General features: G+C 38.9%; 1 protein-coding gene across 5 annotated transcripts in view; it reads left to right on the plus strand.

Moving 5' to 3' along the window:
• SYTL5 (synaptotagmin like 5) overlaps positions 1–18,768 on the plus strand; it is a 102,572-nt gene that overhangs the window by 62,531 nt on the left and 21,273 nt on the right. For 3 of the 5 annotated variants that reach the window (XM_075098008.1, XM_075098032.1, XM_075098015.1), the window contains 6 exons: positions 4,228–4,384; positions 5,976–6,105; positions 7,957–8,063; positions 12,844–12,936; positions 16,658–16,836; positions 17,691–17,793. In XM_075098008.1, the coding sequence (XP_074954109.1) occupies positions 4,228–4,384; positions 5,976–6,105; positions 7,957–8,063; positions 12,844–12,936; positions 16,658–16,836; positions 17,691–17,793 (769 nt within the window). Of the gene's footprint in view, positions 1–4,227; positions 4,385–5,975; positions 6,106–7,956; positions 8,064–12,843; positions 12,937–15,651; positions 15,718–16,657; positions 16,837–17,690; positions 17,794–18,768 lie in introns of all 5 variants that reach the window. The other 2 variants (XM_075097998.1, XM_075098024.1) reach the window with 2 other exon arrangements.

Raw genomic sequence — 18,768 nt, forward strand, 5'->3', positions numbered from 1 at the left:
GTGATTGCTGTCAGTATGTTGGTTCTTGTTTTCTGGCAAGCTGTGCTCATGTTACAGACTGAGGCCGTTTGTTCCAAAGTTTTTCTTTGGTAATGACATGTTAATGGATTATAATTTATATTTTCTTCTTCAAAGGCTCTGTTTGCCCTTCTCTTCCCATGATTATTGTCCCAGTCATTTCTAATAGAATTCTATTTATCATTCTTCTGGGCTTAAGGGATCTCTGTTAATGCCTCTGAAGCCAGATGCAACAGTCATCTTGTGTCCCACCTCCAAAATGAAGCCAAAAAATAGCTCACTTTTTTCTTGTGCAGTTGCATAGTCTATACTGGATGTAGACCCACATTCTTTGCTCAGGTGCACACACCTAGAAATTTTACAATCTAGATTGAAAAATAATAATAATTTGCTGTAAGATCCAATAGAAATTTCTAGCGCTAAAAGACTGTTCCTGGAAGACTCTAAGTAGGTATACAGGAACACAGGATTTCAGGTAAAAGAAACATAATGAAGTTTAATTCACCCATAGATGGGCCTTCTTGTTTAAGCAAGAACTTGTTTCCCTTTGTTACCTACAATTCAAAAACCCAGTTGCTGGATATTCTGCAACACGCCTAAAGTTGATGGTGATGATGTTCTTGAAAGTTGATATGTGATTTATTTTTTTTCACTGGATGTTGCAGTACTTACTAGCCAAATCAGCTTTAAAGCTAGTTTTTCTTTAATCCATACACAGTTCACTAAGTTTTTTTCACTGAGCTAATTAGGCCTTCTGTGTCTAACCCGATTCATACCTGACTTTTATGAGACTAGAAGTAGTGTTCACTGTTTTTCTGGATTTGTTTTGCTTTTCATTGAATAGAGATGAGTGGAGGATCTAAGAGACAAAAACTCATGTATCTGGTGTCTGTGCTGCTTAACACTAAGGTTGTGCAATATTGAGTAGCTTTCTCTAAGAGTTTACCAGAATAAAGACAAAGGGACGCTTGCGAGAGATTGGTGCAGCTGTTCCGATGTGCCAGACTGCAAGTACATTATCGTGCAGTTAACCATAAATGAAGCAAAATAAGTTTGTTTGGGTGGTAGAATTCAGCACCTGATAAGCTCTGTGTACAGACTTAGAAGGATAGAGTGAAGTAGTCTATTAAAATAGCCTTTATGTTGCATTGCCTTGCTTGATTTTCACATAGAGCATCAACTTCTTTCTTTTGCCCAGAGGCAAAATCCAGGGTGCGGGATTTACTAAATTAGGGGTACTGAGTCATAATGGCAGCTTCGTTCTCTGCTTGTCGTCTGATCCTCACCTGGCCAAATCAGTGTCCTGTGTCAAAGTACATAGTAACCCAGCTGTGTTGCCAGGAGGTGCTTTTGGTAGGGAGGCTGCATTATTTTACCATCTGTGGAAGAGATGGCACTTTCTAAATATTATTTTGTGGAAGGATTGAGGACCAGCTTATAATTTTTAGTAGAGGGATGAAAATTCCTGTCTTTTACATGCATGGTTAAATACTTGAGGGTGCTTGCTTTCGTTCATTTATTGCTAATTTATAGAACTGAGTAGTAATTATTAAAAATAACAGTAAAGCTTCCCAGGCTACCCTCCATAACTGTTTTGAGTTTCAAATTAAAAGAATATAACAACATCTTGCGACACTGTAGCTGTCCTAGATTTTCCTGCATATTTCTGATTTTTGTAATTGCTCTCATCTCTTTAGCTGCATTGCCAAAATTGGTAGTATTTCACCTACCATCAGGGAAACAGAGAGAAATTTTATTCTTTTTAAACATTTCTGTTTAAGAGAAGATGTACTGAGCTGAGAACAGGGGGTCCCAGCCATGAACTCATACCTTCAACTGGTTTATTTCAACTCCAGCAAAAATGTTTACTGGTTTTGCAGCTGAACGAACTGGGAGGCTGCATCAGGATACTTCTGCGAGAAATAGTATAGGAATTTCAGGTTCACCTACACAGGCATGCTACCCCATAGTACTGAGATCTTGTCTACCACATGGAAATGCCTGGTATAGTCACCTTACAATAACATTTTTCTTTTGTTGTCTACTTCATATGTGTATAAAATGTGTTGAACCTCTCTCTAATAGCAGACTGAAATAAGGGCAAAGTACAGGAGAGGTCTGTTTAGCAGGTTTGATATGCAAGTGCCCAGTCTAACTGATGACTCCTGCAGAACCCATTGTAACGTGTTTTCAAATCTTTTATCCCAGTCCATTATCACTTCTGAACATTTGTCTTGATTTACATTAGTCCACACAGTGAGGAAAAAAAAGTCTGTAACAACCATTTTTGTAACAGAAAGTCACAACAATACATCAGAAGTGGTGTGACGTGCAATAAAACTCAGGTTTTGAACATTTTGGCTACTTTCCATACACTGGCAGGTTTGGAAGTTAGTGTGTGCATCTAAGTCTAACAGCTTTGATAAAATACAGACGAAAGCCAGCAACCTTGAGTTTTTTTCTGACTTTGCAGCACCAAAGACACATCTTTACGTAAACAGGACTAAAACTAAACCAAAGCACATTTAGTAGGATTTGTTAATCACTAGCTCATGAAATTAAAAAGTAGCAGTGCACGTATGTGAAGTGCATATGCATAACAGCATGTTTATTATGCATTATCTACTGTTGTCAATATATGAAATTGGATATTAATTGTTAAAAGGTTACCATATGCTCACTGAAAGACAAAACCATGATTGCACAACATTTTTAGGCAGTCTTGGTGTTTGGGGTTTTCTTTTGTATTCCTTGTTTTCAGTAACCCCACCAATGTGGATTCAGAGCCTGTGCTCACCGCTTAATGTAGTGGTAAGACCGGAGCTGTTGTGTTCCAGGGTATTTCTTCTCCCTTCAACAGTAGTTCTAATAAAAATTTCCATTGTGGTAGACAAGATTTTTACTGCAGTTACTCTAAACATGGTATGACAGCTTAAACCAGGCGAGGGTGAAATTCAGCTGTCGTCCACCATAATGAAGGTGCCTGCAAATCTGAAATATTTACTAAGCCAAGCCTATTTTGGCTGAAAATATACTGTAAGTTCCAGAAGTTTCTTCAGCAAATTTGTACTACTGTTGTCCTCTGACACTGTATTTTCCATACAAAAAAGAGTGCAATTCCTGCATCAATTCCTATTTATCAATAATTTTTGAAGTAGTAAGTAGGAATGTATGCAGAACTGTTACTGTCCTGCAAAACTTCTTGAGATTTCTCTGAACTGTGAAGAAAAATGAAGTTTGAACTGATGTTTGTGGAGGAAGAAGAGTAGATCAGCCAAGAACGTGTATTTTTACTGCAAATCAAATTTCAAATGAAAACTTCAATTGGAAATTTGTTGAAATATATTTTTAAATAATTTTCATTGTTTCAAAGGGTCAAAAAAGTTCAACAGTTTACCCTTCCTAACCCTCAATGTTCATGTGGAGTAATTGTATTTTCTAATGGAAAATCTCATGGAAAAATTTCTGCCTGTTGTGATATTAGAGAGCAACTGGGTCTGGTATGCTGATCACAGGTGCTTTTTTGTCACTTTTACTAATATGAAACCTGGTGAAAAGACTTGTCCGGCTTTTCTAGCTTTCCAAGCTGGTTGAAAGGAAGGACCAGTTTGGGTCAAGAATCATTATTGCCATATAAATAGGACAGTGGGCAACTTGTTCTTTTTCTGGAGAGGAAGCAGAGCAGATAGTCAAGGATTTTAGACTTTCTGGGGATAGTGCTGGCATTAATATCAGCTGTAGAAGTTGGTGGCACGACAGTTCTGGCCTACTTTTTCTTTAAACCAAGGAGCAGCCTGGTAGGAAGTGTTACGTGAGTTGTCGCGCCTACTGTTGGGATGTGAATGCAGTGTGACATGAACGTGGATGAAGGCAGCTTCTGCAGCCTGGACAAGAGCTGCCCCTTTGGGCTATTGGCAGTTCTGGTAAAACTGTTGAAAATACTTGTATGTATGAAGTAATTGTAATTCACCTTTTGCCTGTGTTTTTCTTTCCAGGTGACCTGGATTAACATATCATGTTAATGTCATATTAATTAATGTGACCAACATGACATAACCTGCGATCCTTGCAGTGGAACACACAATTCATCCAGGGCAATGTTATTCTAGGAAACTGTTACCATGGCTGTTTTCTTGCAATGGTTTTCTAAATGGGTTGCCTTGGTTTGCTCAAAGCAATAATGGTTTAATACTCTTCTCTCCAACCCAGAGGGAGCACTCTTTCGCTGAACAGCAGCGATGCAGAGACCACTGCAGGCCATCTGAAAGGGGCCGTGGCCCCTGTGAACAGAGGCAATGTTTCCATATCTTCCCTCCCGAGGTCTCTGGCCCGCAGCACGCACAGCATGACTGCAGATTATAGCAGGGTAAGTACAGTGATATAGAGCTGACACCAAAGACAGCTGACGCCGAACAAGGTAACTTGGCTGGTATCTGCCCTGTTAGATCGATTTGTAGCCCAGAAAGGACAAACCTGACAGAGATTTTGTTTCTTCTTTAATTCTGCTGGGACCAGGGAAGATCTCTACCAGAACAGAATTTGTCATGCTCTATCAATGATGTGGTTTTCTGTTTGGCAGGCATTTTGCTTTTGACTAAAAATTGCTGTTCATGTCCAGCGTTACATAATGAGTTACAGATTCTGAACTGGGAAGCACAAGGGATGGGAGTAAGCACTTTTGGCTCTTCAGGGCCTTGAGTAAATCCTATAAACTAAGGATGTGACTTTCCAGCATGCAGAGTCCAGCACGCCCCCACTGACTTCTAAGGGAAACTTTGCAAGGTCAGCACTTGCAGAAGATCAGGCCATACTAATTTTAGGTTTTTCTGGATTTGGACACTGGGCTCGGCATAAATTATGCCATAACACAAAATGTGTGCTAGACACTTTATCAAAATGAAAGGTGGGATTCCTCTTACCTGTTGTTAGGCCTCTCGGGTTGTAGGTGACCCCATCTGAGCTGGCTGCCTTGGCTAGTTTGTAATAAGCAGAAGGATGTGGCTCATCTAGCCAGCAGCAGATGCTCTCTTCGTTCCCAGACAGCCTGACTGTTGGGCAGCTCCTCCTGGCTGTGCACTGAGACACCCATCCTGAATTTGTTTCAGTCACTCTTCTCAAGAAATCAGGATTGTACTAGCAAGTTATTCTAAGTTGCTATGAATTAAGTGTACAAGAAAAGAGAAATTCATGGTCAGAGGTAATGCCTTGTACAATTAGTGTTTGGAAAAAAGTAGATGAGCATTTGAGATAAGAGCCCTACTGAATGCATCGAATTTTTTTAACTTCCAAATGCTTGGTCTAATATATTGTCTTTCCTAATAAAAAATAAGTCAGTATATATGAAGGGAAGTTTTGGGAGCTGTAAATAAATTGTTATTTTACTTATATTCTTGTTGGCACACCAACTGGCTTGATTTCAAGTGCATTAGGCTTGGTTGAAAAAAGCCAATCCATTTGATTTAGATGAATTTATATGTTGTTAGCTATTCCTCCACAGGAAAGCAAAAAGCCATAATGATATCAAGCATATTACCTTTATTTAAGGGGTTATACTGGCATAATTTAATTAGTTCAAGTCCATTTGGTTTTACCCTGACTGAAATAATTAAGCTGGTATAAAAACAGTAGGTTTTATCTCTTCCTTTTTTCTTTTCTTTTTTTTTTTTTTTTTTTTTTAAATTCTAAGCTGAATTTTAATAGATTCTAGTGTTCCCCTTACCTCCTTTCACTCTTCATGCATTGCCTGATTCTTCAGTTGCAAACTCAGGACGTATGTGTGAATTGCATCTTTGCTAAGAAAATCAGATTAGATTGTAATCTAAATATATTCAGTAATAGATTGGATGCTAAAGGAGCTTTGGAGTTCTGGGAGATAATAGAAATGATGCTTTTGTAGACTGATAGTGAATAAGCTCACTTTTTGTATTTATGGGATGTGCATTTTTCTTATTGGGCAGGATGCTGGCTTAGAAAATGGCATGATTATTCCAGCAAGTGAAAGTGTACCTGAAGATTTAGTAAAGAAGCACTGTAGGAAAGCATCTGGAACACCTTCCATTGCAGTTTCTAAGGTATCTTTGTCATCAGGTGAGTATTAAGTCTTTCTCTTCTTTTTGCCAGCTCTTATCATCAGAGGATTATTCCTATTCTTGTGACTGTGCTCCTTTGGTTTTTAAAGCACATTGAAAGATCAGATGTAAGTTTCATAAATTTGTTCATATTTATTCTGAAAATTCTTCCCTTTTACTAACCAAGTTTATACCGCTTCACAAGTTTTACATCTGAAAAAATGGTAATCCTAACCCCAGTAACCTTGGCACAATGTTAGTATTAGGTAAAACACATGCTCTTAGAATTGTTACAAGATTTCATTCATAATTGCACATTGTTAAATCTTTCGCTGTGTGGTCGACTGTATAAAATACTACCAGTCTGCAAGCTGTATAAAATACTACTGTGCTGCTACCATTACATTTCACACCCACTTTGCCCAGAAGCAAACTTGGGAAACAAAGAGCTGTCAGAGAATAAGACCCTTACAGACTTCATGTCACTTCATTTTTGTATGTCATGCACTGAACCAGTCGATTCAGCTGGAAGCTGTAATTTACCTCATTTCATTGAAGGCTGTTAGGTAAATGAGGCTTGTACACGAAGGTGCTGTTGGAGCCAGTTTGCAACAGTGGGTGGAAATCCTCCTTTTCCTATCTGAAATAGGAGGCAAGAGCACCCTGCACTCCTCTGCTTCTCCCATGCACTCGGTCGGGTTCTTACAGGGCTAACAGAGGGGGTTCAGATTTACAGGTTTTTCTCTTGAAACACAGCAGGGCTCACTTTATTTCAGCTGAATTTAGCCCAAAGCAGAAACCTAGCTGGCGTATCCCACAGAGATAATCAAAGGAGACAACGTTCTTCACCTTAGATTTTTCAACTTGAAAGCATCAGAGTTTCTTTGAGAATATTGTACAGTGCAACTCCAGGCAGAGGTGTTGCAGACAGCTACTTCTTCAGAAGTGAAAATTCTCCCGTTTCTGCTACCTTATAAAATAAAGGGTTTCCTAGTAGAAAAGAACTGGCCTCATGTTACCAAAGCAGACGGACGCTGACCAAAATTGCAGGCAACCTGGGAACGGGCCTCAGCCTCTTCATTGTCTCCTTGTTGGAGGATCTCAAAAGACATTAAGCTCAGGAGAGTGACCTTTCTTGTCACATTAGCTATAGCCCAGGTAGAAGATGAACAGTTAAAAACTTTCCAGATTCCCACCTGCAGGATCTAAAAGTATTCTCTTCCCCTCTTTCTTTCTCAATATGTTAAGAGTCACACAGAAGATTTATATGGGGAGGACTAAGAAAATCTTCCTCCAAGACATCGAACGTGTCTTATGGCTATAGAGGGGGTGAGAGACCTGTAGGACTGAAACAAACTTGTGCAGGTCTTGAGACTTGTTCGCTTCTTCCTCCTCCTCTCTGCACAGGGAACACCAGTAATGGCAGAAGTATTTTCTGTGTCCATCTCTATCCCTAGTTGCTTAATTCTGAAGCACATGCTGAGGAAAGTTTGGTGGTGGTGCGAGATCTGATAATCGCTGTAAACACTTGGACTGCAAGTTTTGCAGTATTCCAGGCTGATAGGCCTACCAGAGAAAGTCAAAAGCTTGATCTATCGTATCATTCACAGGAGACAATTACAGCAGGTAAATAGTGCAGGGGAAAAAGTATTGGCCAGAAGGCTGAATAGCATCAGAAAGCATATTTCTCAATTTATCATATTGATGTTCAGTTGTCAGAGTTTGTGACAGATACCTAAAATATTGTTTTGATGTTTTTTTCTGAAGAAAACAAATGGGTTTGAGACAACGCTTATTAAAATGTGGAAGATGAAATGGGAATCTTTTTGTACAAATTATAGCAAATATTTTAATTGTTTTTATTTTCCAGATCGTAGCCGATCTGAGATAGATTTGAGTGAATCTTTTTCTGAAGGAAATGAGGATACTCTGAGCATAAGAAGCAAATCTGTACCTAGTGCCTTAGATCAGGAACTGGTGAGTTATAAATACGTAAACGTTTATCTGGTGGAAATCCTGTTTGTCCAGACTTATAAGTGCTGTATGTATACTCATGTAAAATATAAGTAATGCAGAGCATTTTTTCAGGAATATTTAATGAGTTTTTAACAGCTTCATCTTCTGAGTATGTTGGCTATAGAATGATTCCAAAGAATAGTCACGGTTATGGTTCTGCTGGTTTTTGAGTTTACAGGTAGAAGGACTCTGGCGTGAAAATAAATTTCAGGCACTATGTTACACATGCTCCAAAGTTCTGTTAACTCATACTTTTAAATTTTAATTTTGATGTTGAGGAATACTGTACTTTAAAGCCTCTAATATTTATCTGGTTTTGATTTTCCCAGTGTATATATTTTGAGGAAATGATGCCCCAACTTCTGCTCTGTTACTGTTGCTTACCTCTTCTTCCTGTTCACTGTTTTCTCCCATACACCTCCATTCCTTTTTCTATGTATTCTGTGAGATGCTTTTCCTGAAGTGATTCACAGCTATCCTCTCCTTTTATGAACATATCCAAGATACACAAGTTGCAGACGTGCATCAGTGCTATAAAAGAATTTCCAAGCTTGTCAAATATGCGTGAGGGGAAAAAGAAGAATTATTTAAATAGTTCTTCAACTAATCATAATTTGTTCTGAACTTTCCAAACGTGTGCTTGTAGCTTAAATACATAACACTCTGTGTTATGGTTTATGCATTTTGTCTATTGTCATAGTCCTTCCCTACCGTCTTTTCAGAAGAACATTGGCCAAGGGAGATGTCTCCCCTTCTTGTCACATTTGACTCTTGTGGCTTGGCGGAAAACAATGTGTCGGGATTCCCATCTGTTTCTTGAATTGTAAGGACTTGGAGAATTTGCCTGCTGCAATGCTTTGTTTGGGTTAATCTTTAAGGAAATTTAAAGAAAGCCTTTCTTGTGTGTCAGATTTTTGTGGAAGGAAAACTTAAAAATAAGTGATTTGTTAAGAAAAAGGATGTGTTCTTGATTAAGGAGCTGGAAAATATTGCAGAAGAAAACCATAAATTAATAAAATACAAATTTTAAATATCTTTACATAAACTTTCTGCTCTGATTGTACAGTGTGTGATAGTTATTGCTTAGGGATTTCTCTGATGCAGGTTCCCGAGATGCGAAGTCTAGAATGGTTTTCTGTTCTTTGATTTTTGTCTTCCTCTTATTCAGACAGGTTTTTCTTTCTTTCTTTCTTGCTGACTCTGAATGAAATTTCAGAATGTGTCTCATCAACTCTTTGGCTTCTTTGCTAACGTAGGAGACCTCTCTTGTGGCATAACCTTGATTTAGTTGCTCCTGGGTCTGTGAGAGTGCCAATTCCCCTTTAAACTTCATTCATAATGGGCATTCATAGATCTCTGATTCTACTCATGTCCTCATTTGCTCTGTCTTATGAAATCAATTGATTGCATCCATCAGCTTTAGTATTACCATAGGTTTTTTTAGGGTACTTTGACTCAAAGGAGTCCTTCAGAGTTTTGCCCTACATTCATTATGGATGCAGTGTTTTGAGAAAAAAGTTGTATTCCTGCTGGAGTTTAGTTTATTTGGTGCTTGATATAAGAGGCAAGAAGAAAGAAATCTGATTAAGATAATAACAGCTCCTGCAGCCTGAGAAGTTATACCTCCTTCTCTCCTGGCCAGCTGGTGGAGCTAGCTGAGGTCCTTCAGTCTCATTCCTGGGTGACGGGAGCTGACAGCAGTGGTGTGGGAGATGCCACATGTTAGTAGGATATGCAGATTGCTGGAATTTATCAGCTGAAAGGGTGGGGAAAGGCTTTTAGCTGCTTTGCTCCCAGCTTTATCAGGAAAACCCATTCCACATACAGAGATATTGGCTGCAAAATTGAATGGGTGTTTTGCTTCTTTAAATTAACATTGCTCTTAATAGTGAAAAGGGACAACCCCCAGAAACCCACATACTGTAGTACGTACTTATCAAGGAGTATGGGGAACCAGTTAAATCTAGTGTTGTGTTCAGGTGTGAGCACATTATCTAGGCAGGTGTGTGTTGAGCTCCTGACCATCTAGTGTTCATTACGTGCTCAGCTGCTTTATTAGAAGTAATTGGATAATATGCATTTTATAACACCCACTGGAGATGGAGATTAATGTCCTACTAGCTCTAACTTTAATAAGCTAATAACACTAACCAATTATGTAGTTGCAGTTCTGTAACACCTCCTGAGAAACATAATCATTGTGGTGCAAAATGAATTAAGAGCATAGGTTAAATGTTAATTTTTTTTTTTAGTTTTAGATATCTGGTTGCAGACTAAAATTGGTAGTTAGCTAGCTGTCGTTAGAACTCTTTGTGAACCATCGTTAATATTTGAGTGTCTAGACCTGAAACACCCCAGTTTGAAGATGTTGCCTTACTTTTTTTGTCTTATATTTAATTATTCAGCAATAAAAGTGTAGTATGGTTTATTTTAAGGTACACAGGTATGTATACAACAACATAAAGGAAAGAGTTTTGCAGTGGCACCAGACTTGCTTCTTCCTGTTGTATGGGCAAGAAAGAAAATTGTATATTCTTGTGCTGTTTTAAACTTAGAATCACAGAATCATTTAGGTTGGAAAAGACCTTTAAGATCATCAAGTCCACCTGCTAACCTAGCACTGCCAAGTCCACCACTAAACCTTGTCCCTAAGCCCCACATCTACATGTCTTTTAAATACCTCCAGGGATGGTGACTCAACCAGTTCCCTGGGCAGCCTGGTCCAATGCTTGAAGAAATTTTTCCTAATACCAGATCTAATCCTCCCTGAATTCTGAAGTCAATGAGGACAGTAGAAGTGAAAGGTGGGGTGGTTTTTCTTTTTTATTGTTTTTGGTTGTGTTTTTTAAACTTTATTTTATTTTAGGGGTGTGGTTTTGGTTTTAATTTGAAGGATTCAGCTCTCTATCTGTCTCCCTGAAATAGTTTGCTCTGCTGTGCCTGTGTCTCCATGGACTTTTTCCTTAGAGTATAAAATATTCATTATTTCTTTTTTTCTGTCGGGTGGTAACAGTGCCCTGAATAGATTAGAAAGGGAAGAGACTAGCAGAGGAAGCTCGTCATAAGAACACAAAGCTAAGAGGAATGCTTGCTTCAGTATGTAAATGTTGGTCCCAAATAGGGTGATGGCTTGTCTTGATTTCCCTCAGCTCAATATTAAATATGCAGTTACAATTGGAAAGTAGCAATAGAAAATGTTGTGTCACTTTCAGCTGGTTTTATTTCGGTTCAGTCACTGGAGAACGGAGAAGAAATGTAACAGTGAGTTTTAGGCATACTAATGACAAATGCTCTGCAGATCTTTACATAAACTGTGACAGTTTAGCTGTCCAGCAGCATTTCTTTGCCCTGTTTTTCCTGATTAGCATAGAAGCCTTTGAGACTCCTTAAGTTTGAGCGCAGTACTTGTCTGTTTAGTTTAAGAGAGTGAGAGCGACTAAGCAATAGAGTGAGGTAGGCCACCACATGAGATGTTTATAGATGCAAGGCAGCTGTAGGAAGATGAACATTTTAATTCCTTTAAAACTAAAAGCAGAGTTTTTTCGAAATACCTGCCATACATTTAAGGAAATGCTTGGAATTTCCAAGCTACGGTTAATAGAATGATAGCTCTCTGTGAGGTTTTTTCCTGTAACTTGAAGTTAACAGTCCTATTAGGACCATCAACAAATTTTAAAGTTTCTTTTTAGGTTTTACTTTATTGTTGTGTTTACAAGTGAAAATTATTTTTTTCTGTATACGAGTTAAAGATGTTACCATTCAGTCTTGTGTATTAAAACTCAAGCATATATGAGAAGCTGTGAGATTACTGATTTATTTCTCTATTTTAAAAATATTAAAATAATACAGGAATTTGTTTTTAAAACATGCACATCAACTGGATTTTTTTTCTTTAACGCTTAAATATATTCAGTGTGTATGATGACAGGACAAGTTTCTTCTTATATGGTTTGGCAATAACCCGGGCTTTTCAGGACTGTCTGTTAGGAAGTGGGTCTGTGTTAATGATCTTTTTCATGAAATTGTTCCTGTCGCCGAAGACAGCTTGAAAGGGTGTGAGTGTAATGCAAATTGTGTGCCTGTCCACTTGTGTGAGTGTGACTGATATACATGTAGATAATAATTGGAAAACTGGATTGCTGGATTGTAAAAAATAGGTCCTGTAAAGTCATGGAACGTGGACTGTAACCAAGAAATAAATCATCTAATGGCTTCTGGCTACAAATTCTGGTTTACCTGAAGAGGTAAACCAGTATCAATGATCCCCTGACCTGTGGTGTCGGATCTTAATTTGCTCATTTGTTTTTTTAAGATTTGAAAAATTCTCACCATGTCTCTCTAAGACTTTCAAACCTGAATTCCTGAATGCAGATAGTAATAAATAGAGTAAGTTAATTCACATGGGATTGTTAGTAGGCACTGAAGTGGGTTTTGTTTACACGCACAGTTGTTGGCCACGCAGAGGTATATGCCTCCAGAATAAGTTATGAAGTATGTATGTCAAGCTTGTCCGTTCTTAAGCAATTGAACCCTGAAACTGTAAGAGTGACTTTTCCCCTTATGTTGTGTGCCTGTGCAAACATGTGGAAAGTGTAAAGTAAAACTCCTCTAGAGATTAGAATTTAGAATGCATCCTGCGCTGTCTTCCTAAAGTGGAAAATATATGAAACAAAACTAAGCAACAGAGGCTGACCAAATACAGAGCAGAACATGACGACTGAAATGCCTGTTTGTCATTTAGGATTATCTGGATGAAACAGAAGAAGATATTGATGACATAGTGGCCTCTCGTTATTCAAGGAAACACGGACATTTGACAAGTGGATTACCAACAGTAAGATCTTGAGTAGAAAACACGCTTTCTCCTTCCACAAGAGACCATTGTTCTTCCGAAAAGGCGTTTAACTTCATACCGCTTAGCAGCAAATATCTTCCATCCTGCACTTCAGAAACCTCCTTTAACACTTAGATAGGTTTTATATTATACTTTTAATGCTGTTCAAAGCTAAAATACTGTTCTCTGCAGCACATGGAAAGAGAACACCGTTTTGCATACTCATATTTCCTCACATGCTCAGGATACTAACAAGCTGACGTGTGGAGAAGACAAACCATAGGTGTTTGCAATACAAGACTGCTCAGCTCTGCAGAGGAGCACTTAATCGTAATTTACTTAAATTGAACAAGGCTATGGTGGGATCTTCCATATCAAACCACTTTCTGATTGTTCAGGTTCTTGGGACGCAAGTACTTGCCTGTGTGTTTGCATATGTACCGCTTCTGTGGCATCGCTGTCCCATCCCCCAACCCAGCTTCTCCCATTCTTCATGACATGATTGCTATGCCACCTACAGTGCCACCTACAGCAGTTCTCTTTCTGTGAGCAGGAAGACACTTGGGAAGTTTGGTTGGTGACAACTTCTCTACCTTCTGCAGTAATTGAGTATTTTTCTGCTACATCCTTTTGCTTCTTGTCATACCCACAAACTTATATATTGTAAATCAGATCATAGAATCATAGAATAGTTTGGGTTGGGAGGCACCTTAAAGATCATCTAGTTCCAACCCCCCTGATGTCCGAGTCTTGTGGTTGTCTAACTGTTGCAACTTAATGTTGGTTTTAAAAGGTTGGCTGCGTTTTCAGGTTGTAACAGGTGCTTTTGGTGCAACCAAATTGGTATAACAAGCCTTATGCAGTTTATTATGCAGTCTATTATTGACTGAGAAAGAAACAAATGTAGCCGTTAATGTGCCTAGTTTATGACTACCTGCTGTGTACCTCACTTTTGGGATCTGACACTTAGGATGTGGGCAACTGATAGCATCTTCAGAAAAGTCGCAGATCCCTCTCTGGCCACTCTTCTTCATGACTTGTGCCTTAGAATAGCTCTGGCCAGCATATAGAGTATCAGAAAACTGCAACAAACTCCAAGTAGAAGATGAGAGAGTTGAAGAGACTGAGGAGACATGAGGAGTCTGTGTGCTAAAAGGGAAGAGAAAATTTGGTCTATGACAGTAACCAATGAACTGTCCCCATTAGTCCCAGTACAAGCAGGGACCAGGGAATGCCCACTTAAGTTCTTGATCCCAAGGAGATGGAGTTGGCTGAATCCAAGTTTGGCTTAGCTGGGAAGGAGGAAGGGCTGAGAAAATTGCCTTCACGGAGCATTTTGGTATCTTGAGTCTGGCTATGTCCAGACCCTTTTCCCTTCTGTTTTATGTAGTTCACAGAAACAGATGCAATGGAGATGTGTTGCATTACACACCAAGTCAGACTTGAGCAAATGTAGCCTGTTGATGCTGGTCTAATTAGACCCACTTACCCAAGGTTGACTGTGACTCATTGTCTCTAATGTTTGCTGGTCCCATGGATTTATAGACACATTTATTTCTATTTCCTCTGAATATTGATACGAGGGTTGCAGATGCTTAAGTGCTTTCTCCATTTAGGCTACTAGTTGAGGAACTGCATTTAGAGAGCTTTCCCTCTGTGTGCTGTAGGCAGCATTCTGTCTGTGCGTAGGATTTTGTCCTTTGCTGTAGATTTCCCTTTGACCCTTTTCTTAAGCAGAGCATAGCTTTTCCAGTGCGGTAGGTTTGAGATAAATTCACATCTCTGAGCTTTTGTTTCTCTGTATTCATGGCATAGCATGTCACTGCATGCTATGTTAATGGCAAAATTGCAAATGGCAAGCCCGCCCTTTTTTGACATTTATTATTCCTACACAATGTATAAATTAGCTTTACGAATAATGATTGCTTGCTCTGTTTTTTCATGTCTGTTGTTGTTTACCATATTGACACAGGCCTGCTTATCTCTCCAGCTTTCTTTGCTGCACGGCCCATAGGCAAGGTGCTCGGAGAGTTGAATTTTACCACAGACCAATTATTTTTGTGTGGTTCTTCCCCTTGACAATGTTCTTTCTGCCTCCCTGCAGCCGATAAGGAAGGAGGTAGATCAAGATGTAGTTACCCTTGAGCTGGTTGGTGAGATTTCCAGATACTGCCCTAGTAAGCAGGGGGCGAGGGGGGAAAGTTTCTCCCAGTATTCTATTACTGTATTTTTTTTCCAAAGAATGACACCTTTAAACATTTGTGTAGTTTTTTTCTTCTTACAGACTCCACAGAAAAACTGCACTTCCTTACAAAGGTGCCAGTCCAGCAAATACATGACTGCTTAGCTTTTGACTAGCTTAAGTGAGAATTGACTTTATTTGGATTTGTCCTCATTTATGTCTGCATACAATCCAATACAAATCCTAATTTGCTGAGCTGGTGTTCTAAAATGTAATGTGTTTACTTTGGTATAGCAGATACTTCAATTCTGTTTGATTACCTTGAGTCATGTGTCCTTCAATACTTGAAGTACAGGGAAAAGACTTAGCTTTTCTCTGATTTGGTGATACTTTTTTCTTTCTTGCTATGGCTTTGCAATACAAACTTCCTTTACCTGTCTATATAGGTAAGGATTTATCACTGCACTTATTCTTTCTTACTGCAGCGATCTAATGCTCTTTTCTCTTGACCTTTTGCACTGCTTTCTTTAAAGAGCTCCCCAGAAGGCTCTGACAGAAAATGGACATATTTAAATGTGCCTGAAACAGACGGTGATACTGTGAGTTCTCCTGAATCCTCTGCTTCGCTTAAAATTTCTTTCTTTCTTTTTCCTTTGTGTTGAAAACTCTACATGTGTATCTTGCAAGGTTCCTGTGTCTTAGGATTTAGATGGTTGTATATGTGTTTGAGCAATCTTGCTCAATGACTCAGTAGAAAACATGCACCAGATTTCTTGAATGCCTTTGGTTCTGGCAGTGTGCATGTTGCTCTGGTTTTCTTTAAAAATATTTAGTTCTTTCCTAATTGTAATCTTTTGGAAGAGAGAAGCCTCATAGCAATACTCTGTATGGTATGAGTGAAAAAAAAGGACGTTTGGGGGGTGTAATATGTTATGCCGCAGTGGAAAATTTTGTGGGATTTTTTGCTAAATTTTTTGGATTTAAGAAAATTGCTGAAATGGTGGGTATGGAATTTTGCTCATTCTTTTAGAATTACTAATGGGAGGTGGGTGTCACTTTCAACAAACATGCTTTTATACCATATCTGTTATGGGAAGCATCCTTATAATTTTTTTAATGGTTCTGTCAGTGGTTGTCTTACGAGACAGTAAAAATTAGGTGTATGGCTGAGCCAGAAAGGTGATTCCACCACCACCACCCCTGCCCTTGCTTGAAACTTATGTGAGCTTACAATTTATGTAGCCTGTCTGCTCTTCAGTTCATGCATGAATTAGAGGTAATTTAGAATTATAAATAGGTTTGAGTCCTGCCTGGAAAAACATCAACTGTCTAGACATCTAAGCTATTATTAATTATAGTTCTTATTCCCATTTACATCAAATAGAAGCAAGTGGTATTTCTATTCTATGATATATCTGTTTCTATAGCAAGTCCTAACAAATGTGACAATATTACAAGGCTGTCACTTTATGAAAAAAGCAGATACTGGAAATGATTAATTTGTTTAGGCCTTTAAGTCCTTTTTCTCTCCCCCTCCAGACTAGCATTAACAGCATGCTGAGTGTATATAGTGAAACTGGTGACTATGGCAACGTGAAGGTCAGCGGTGAAATCCTTCTCAACATCAGATACAGCTACAAAACAGGTGCCCTCAACATCCTGGTAAAAAGTTGCAGAAACCTGGCCGTTGCAGATGAGAAGAAGCAAAGGACTGATCCGTAAGCACAGGGAGGAATTCCCTTCTAGGCTCTGCTAGGGGTGCCTTCCACCATGTCACGCGCAGTGACGAAGCCTGGGGTTGTGGTATGAGCCTGAGAACTCAAAAGATCCAGTTGCTACAAGCCAATGTTTTGATAAGGGTTGGTTTTGGATTCTCTGTGGGAAATGAATTTTCAGTGTTTCTTAGGGCAACATGTACGTGTTCTGGGGAAAGAATAAGATTACTTAAAATTATTAACCTGTTTGATGGCAATCTCTGCAAAAGGGCAAAAAAATATGAGGGAATTGGGGGGCTGAATTGATTTCTTAGTTCTAAAATGTGAAGTATATGAGAGGAGTGATGTTTTGGAGGGAGGGAGGGATGGAGATAAATTTGGTTTCACACATCCATAGATTCACTTTGCAAGGACCATGTTTTCTGAGCTTCCTATAGTTTTCAGTAGAATACATAAATCCTCTGATCAGGAAGTAATAATCAGTGTCTCTAATCATATGTAATCCTGTCGTATGCAAGGTACGAAGTATTCAACTCTTGTATTTTCAGTGTATGTGTTTTCATATACAATCAGTCAGTAATCATATACTACAGAAGGGAAAGCTTTAAGAAAGTTTTCTGCATTTCTGAGGATGAGTAAATGAATTTAGCTCTGCCTTTTGTTATTCTGATCCTATGGGAACAACAATGCTATGTTCGTAGATAAAGACCATACCTTTCCATGTTTTGTATAATCTGTCACATGCGTACATTGTTTTGACCACAAAAATTAATTTCCTCATTTGTGTTGCTGATGCAGCAATGTCAGGTCCTTGCTCAAACTGGCTATTTGCTAATAATTTACTACTTGATCTGCAGATATGTCAAAGCATACCTTCTGCCTGATACATCCCGCCAAAGTAAACGCAAGACCAAAATTAAAAGTAACACCACCAATCCAGAATTTAATGAAACGCTGAAGGTGAGAACACTGTCTCTCTCTCAAGCTGTGATGAATGTTCTACTTGTGCTCACAGGTGATTTCTATAAGTGTTCCAGTATGGGGATTAGAATTTGGAAAAGATGTCTCAAAATGAACATATTTAAGCAAAACTGTCTAGTAATCCTATGAGTTGTGATTTCTGCCTTTCAGCGTTAAGTGTTTTGTTTGGTTCTCCCCTTATAGGTAAAACTTGTATTAGTTTCTATAGATCTCTTTTAAAACTGTGGATGTTCCTGTTTCACCTGAGCTCAGAGATGTTAAAAGCACCTTAAAGATTTTGTAAGCCCTAAATTAGCAAATGATGCTGAAATAGAGCTAGATTAAAACTTCCCATCTAAGTGATTTTGAAGAGAAAATAACCTTTTGCAGTAAAACCTGAATTTCTCTGGAGGCTTTTTTGTTTTTAAAGCAGAACTGACTTTGTTAAGAAAATGCCAAGAATGGCTTCACTACCTGCCTTCCTAAAAAGCTCTGGGAAAGTTCATTTTCTGTTGCAGAAGGCAAGGACAGATTACTTCCTTGAGGGCTGGTGGAGCAGAGCTCCCAGGGTCTTCCATCCTTGCCTTTTACCCACATCCATCTCAGAGGATGAACCATTTTGAGCTCCTCACAAGCTGTTTATTCACCTCCTTGGCTCTGCGGTGCAGCTGGGAATGGTTGAGTTTCTGCCCAGTTCACTGCCTGTCTGACACCTGCACCACAAGGCTCCTGGTGATTCCCCTTCCTTGTTGATTGTTGAGAATTATCCCAGTGGGCTGTCGTGAGGTCAGAAAGTATTTTTAGTTTCTCCTGATTTTTTTTTTTTTTAATTTCAGTGATATTTTGAATAAGTTTCTTATAATAGAGGCTAATAGATGTTCCCTGGCCAGTATACTTGGCTTAACCTGGCTACAAAATCAATTTGCAGACTTACACACGCTTAGTCTAGCCAGACTGCTTGCCAAGGGGGTGTTT

Source organism: Phalacrocorax aristotelis, chromosome 1 (genome assembly GCF_949628215.1).
Source record: "Phalacrocorax aristotelis chromosome 1, bGulAri2.1, whole genome shotgun sequence".
NCBI lineage: Eukaryota > Metazoa > Chordata > Aves > Suliformes > Phalacrocoracidae > Phalacrocorax > Phalacrocorax aristotelis.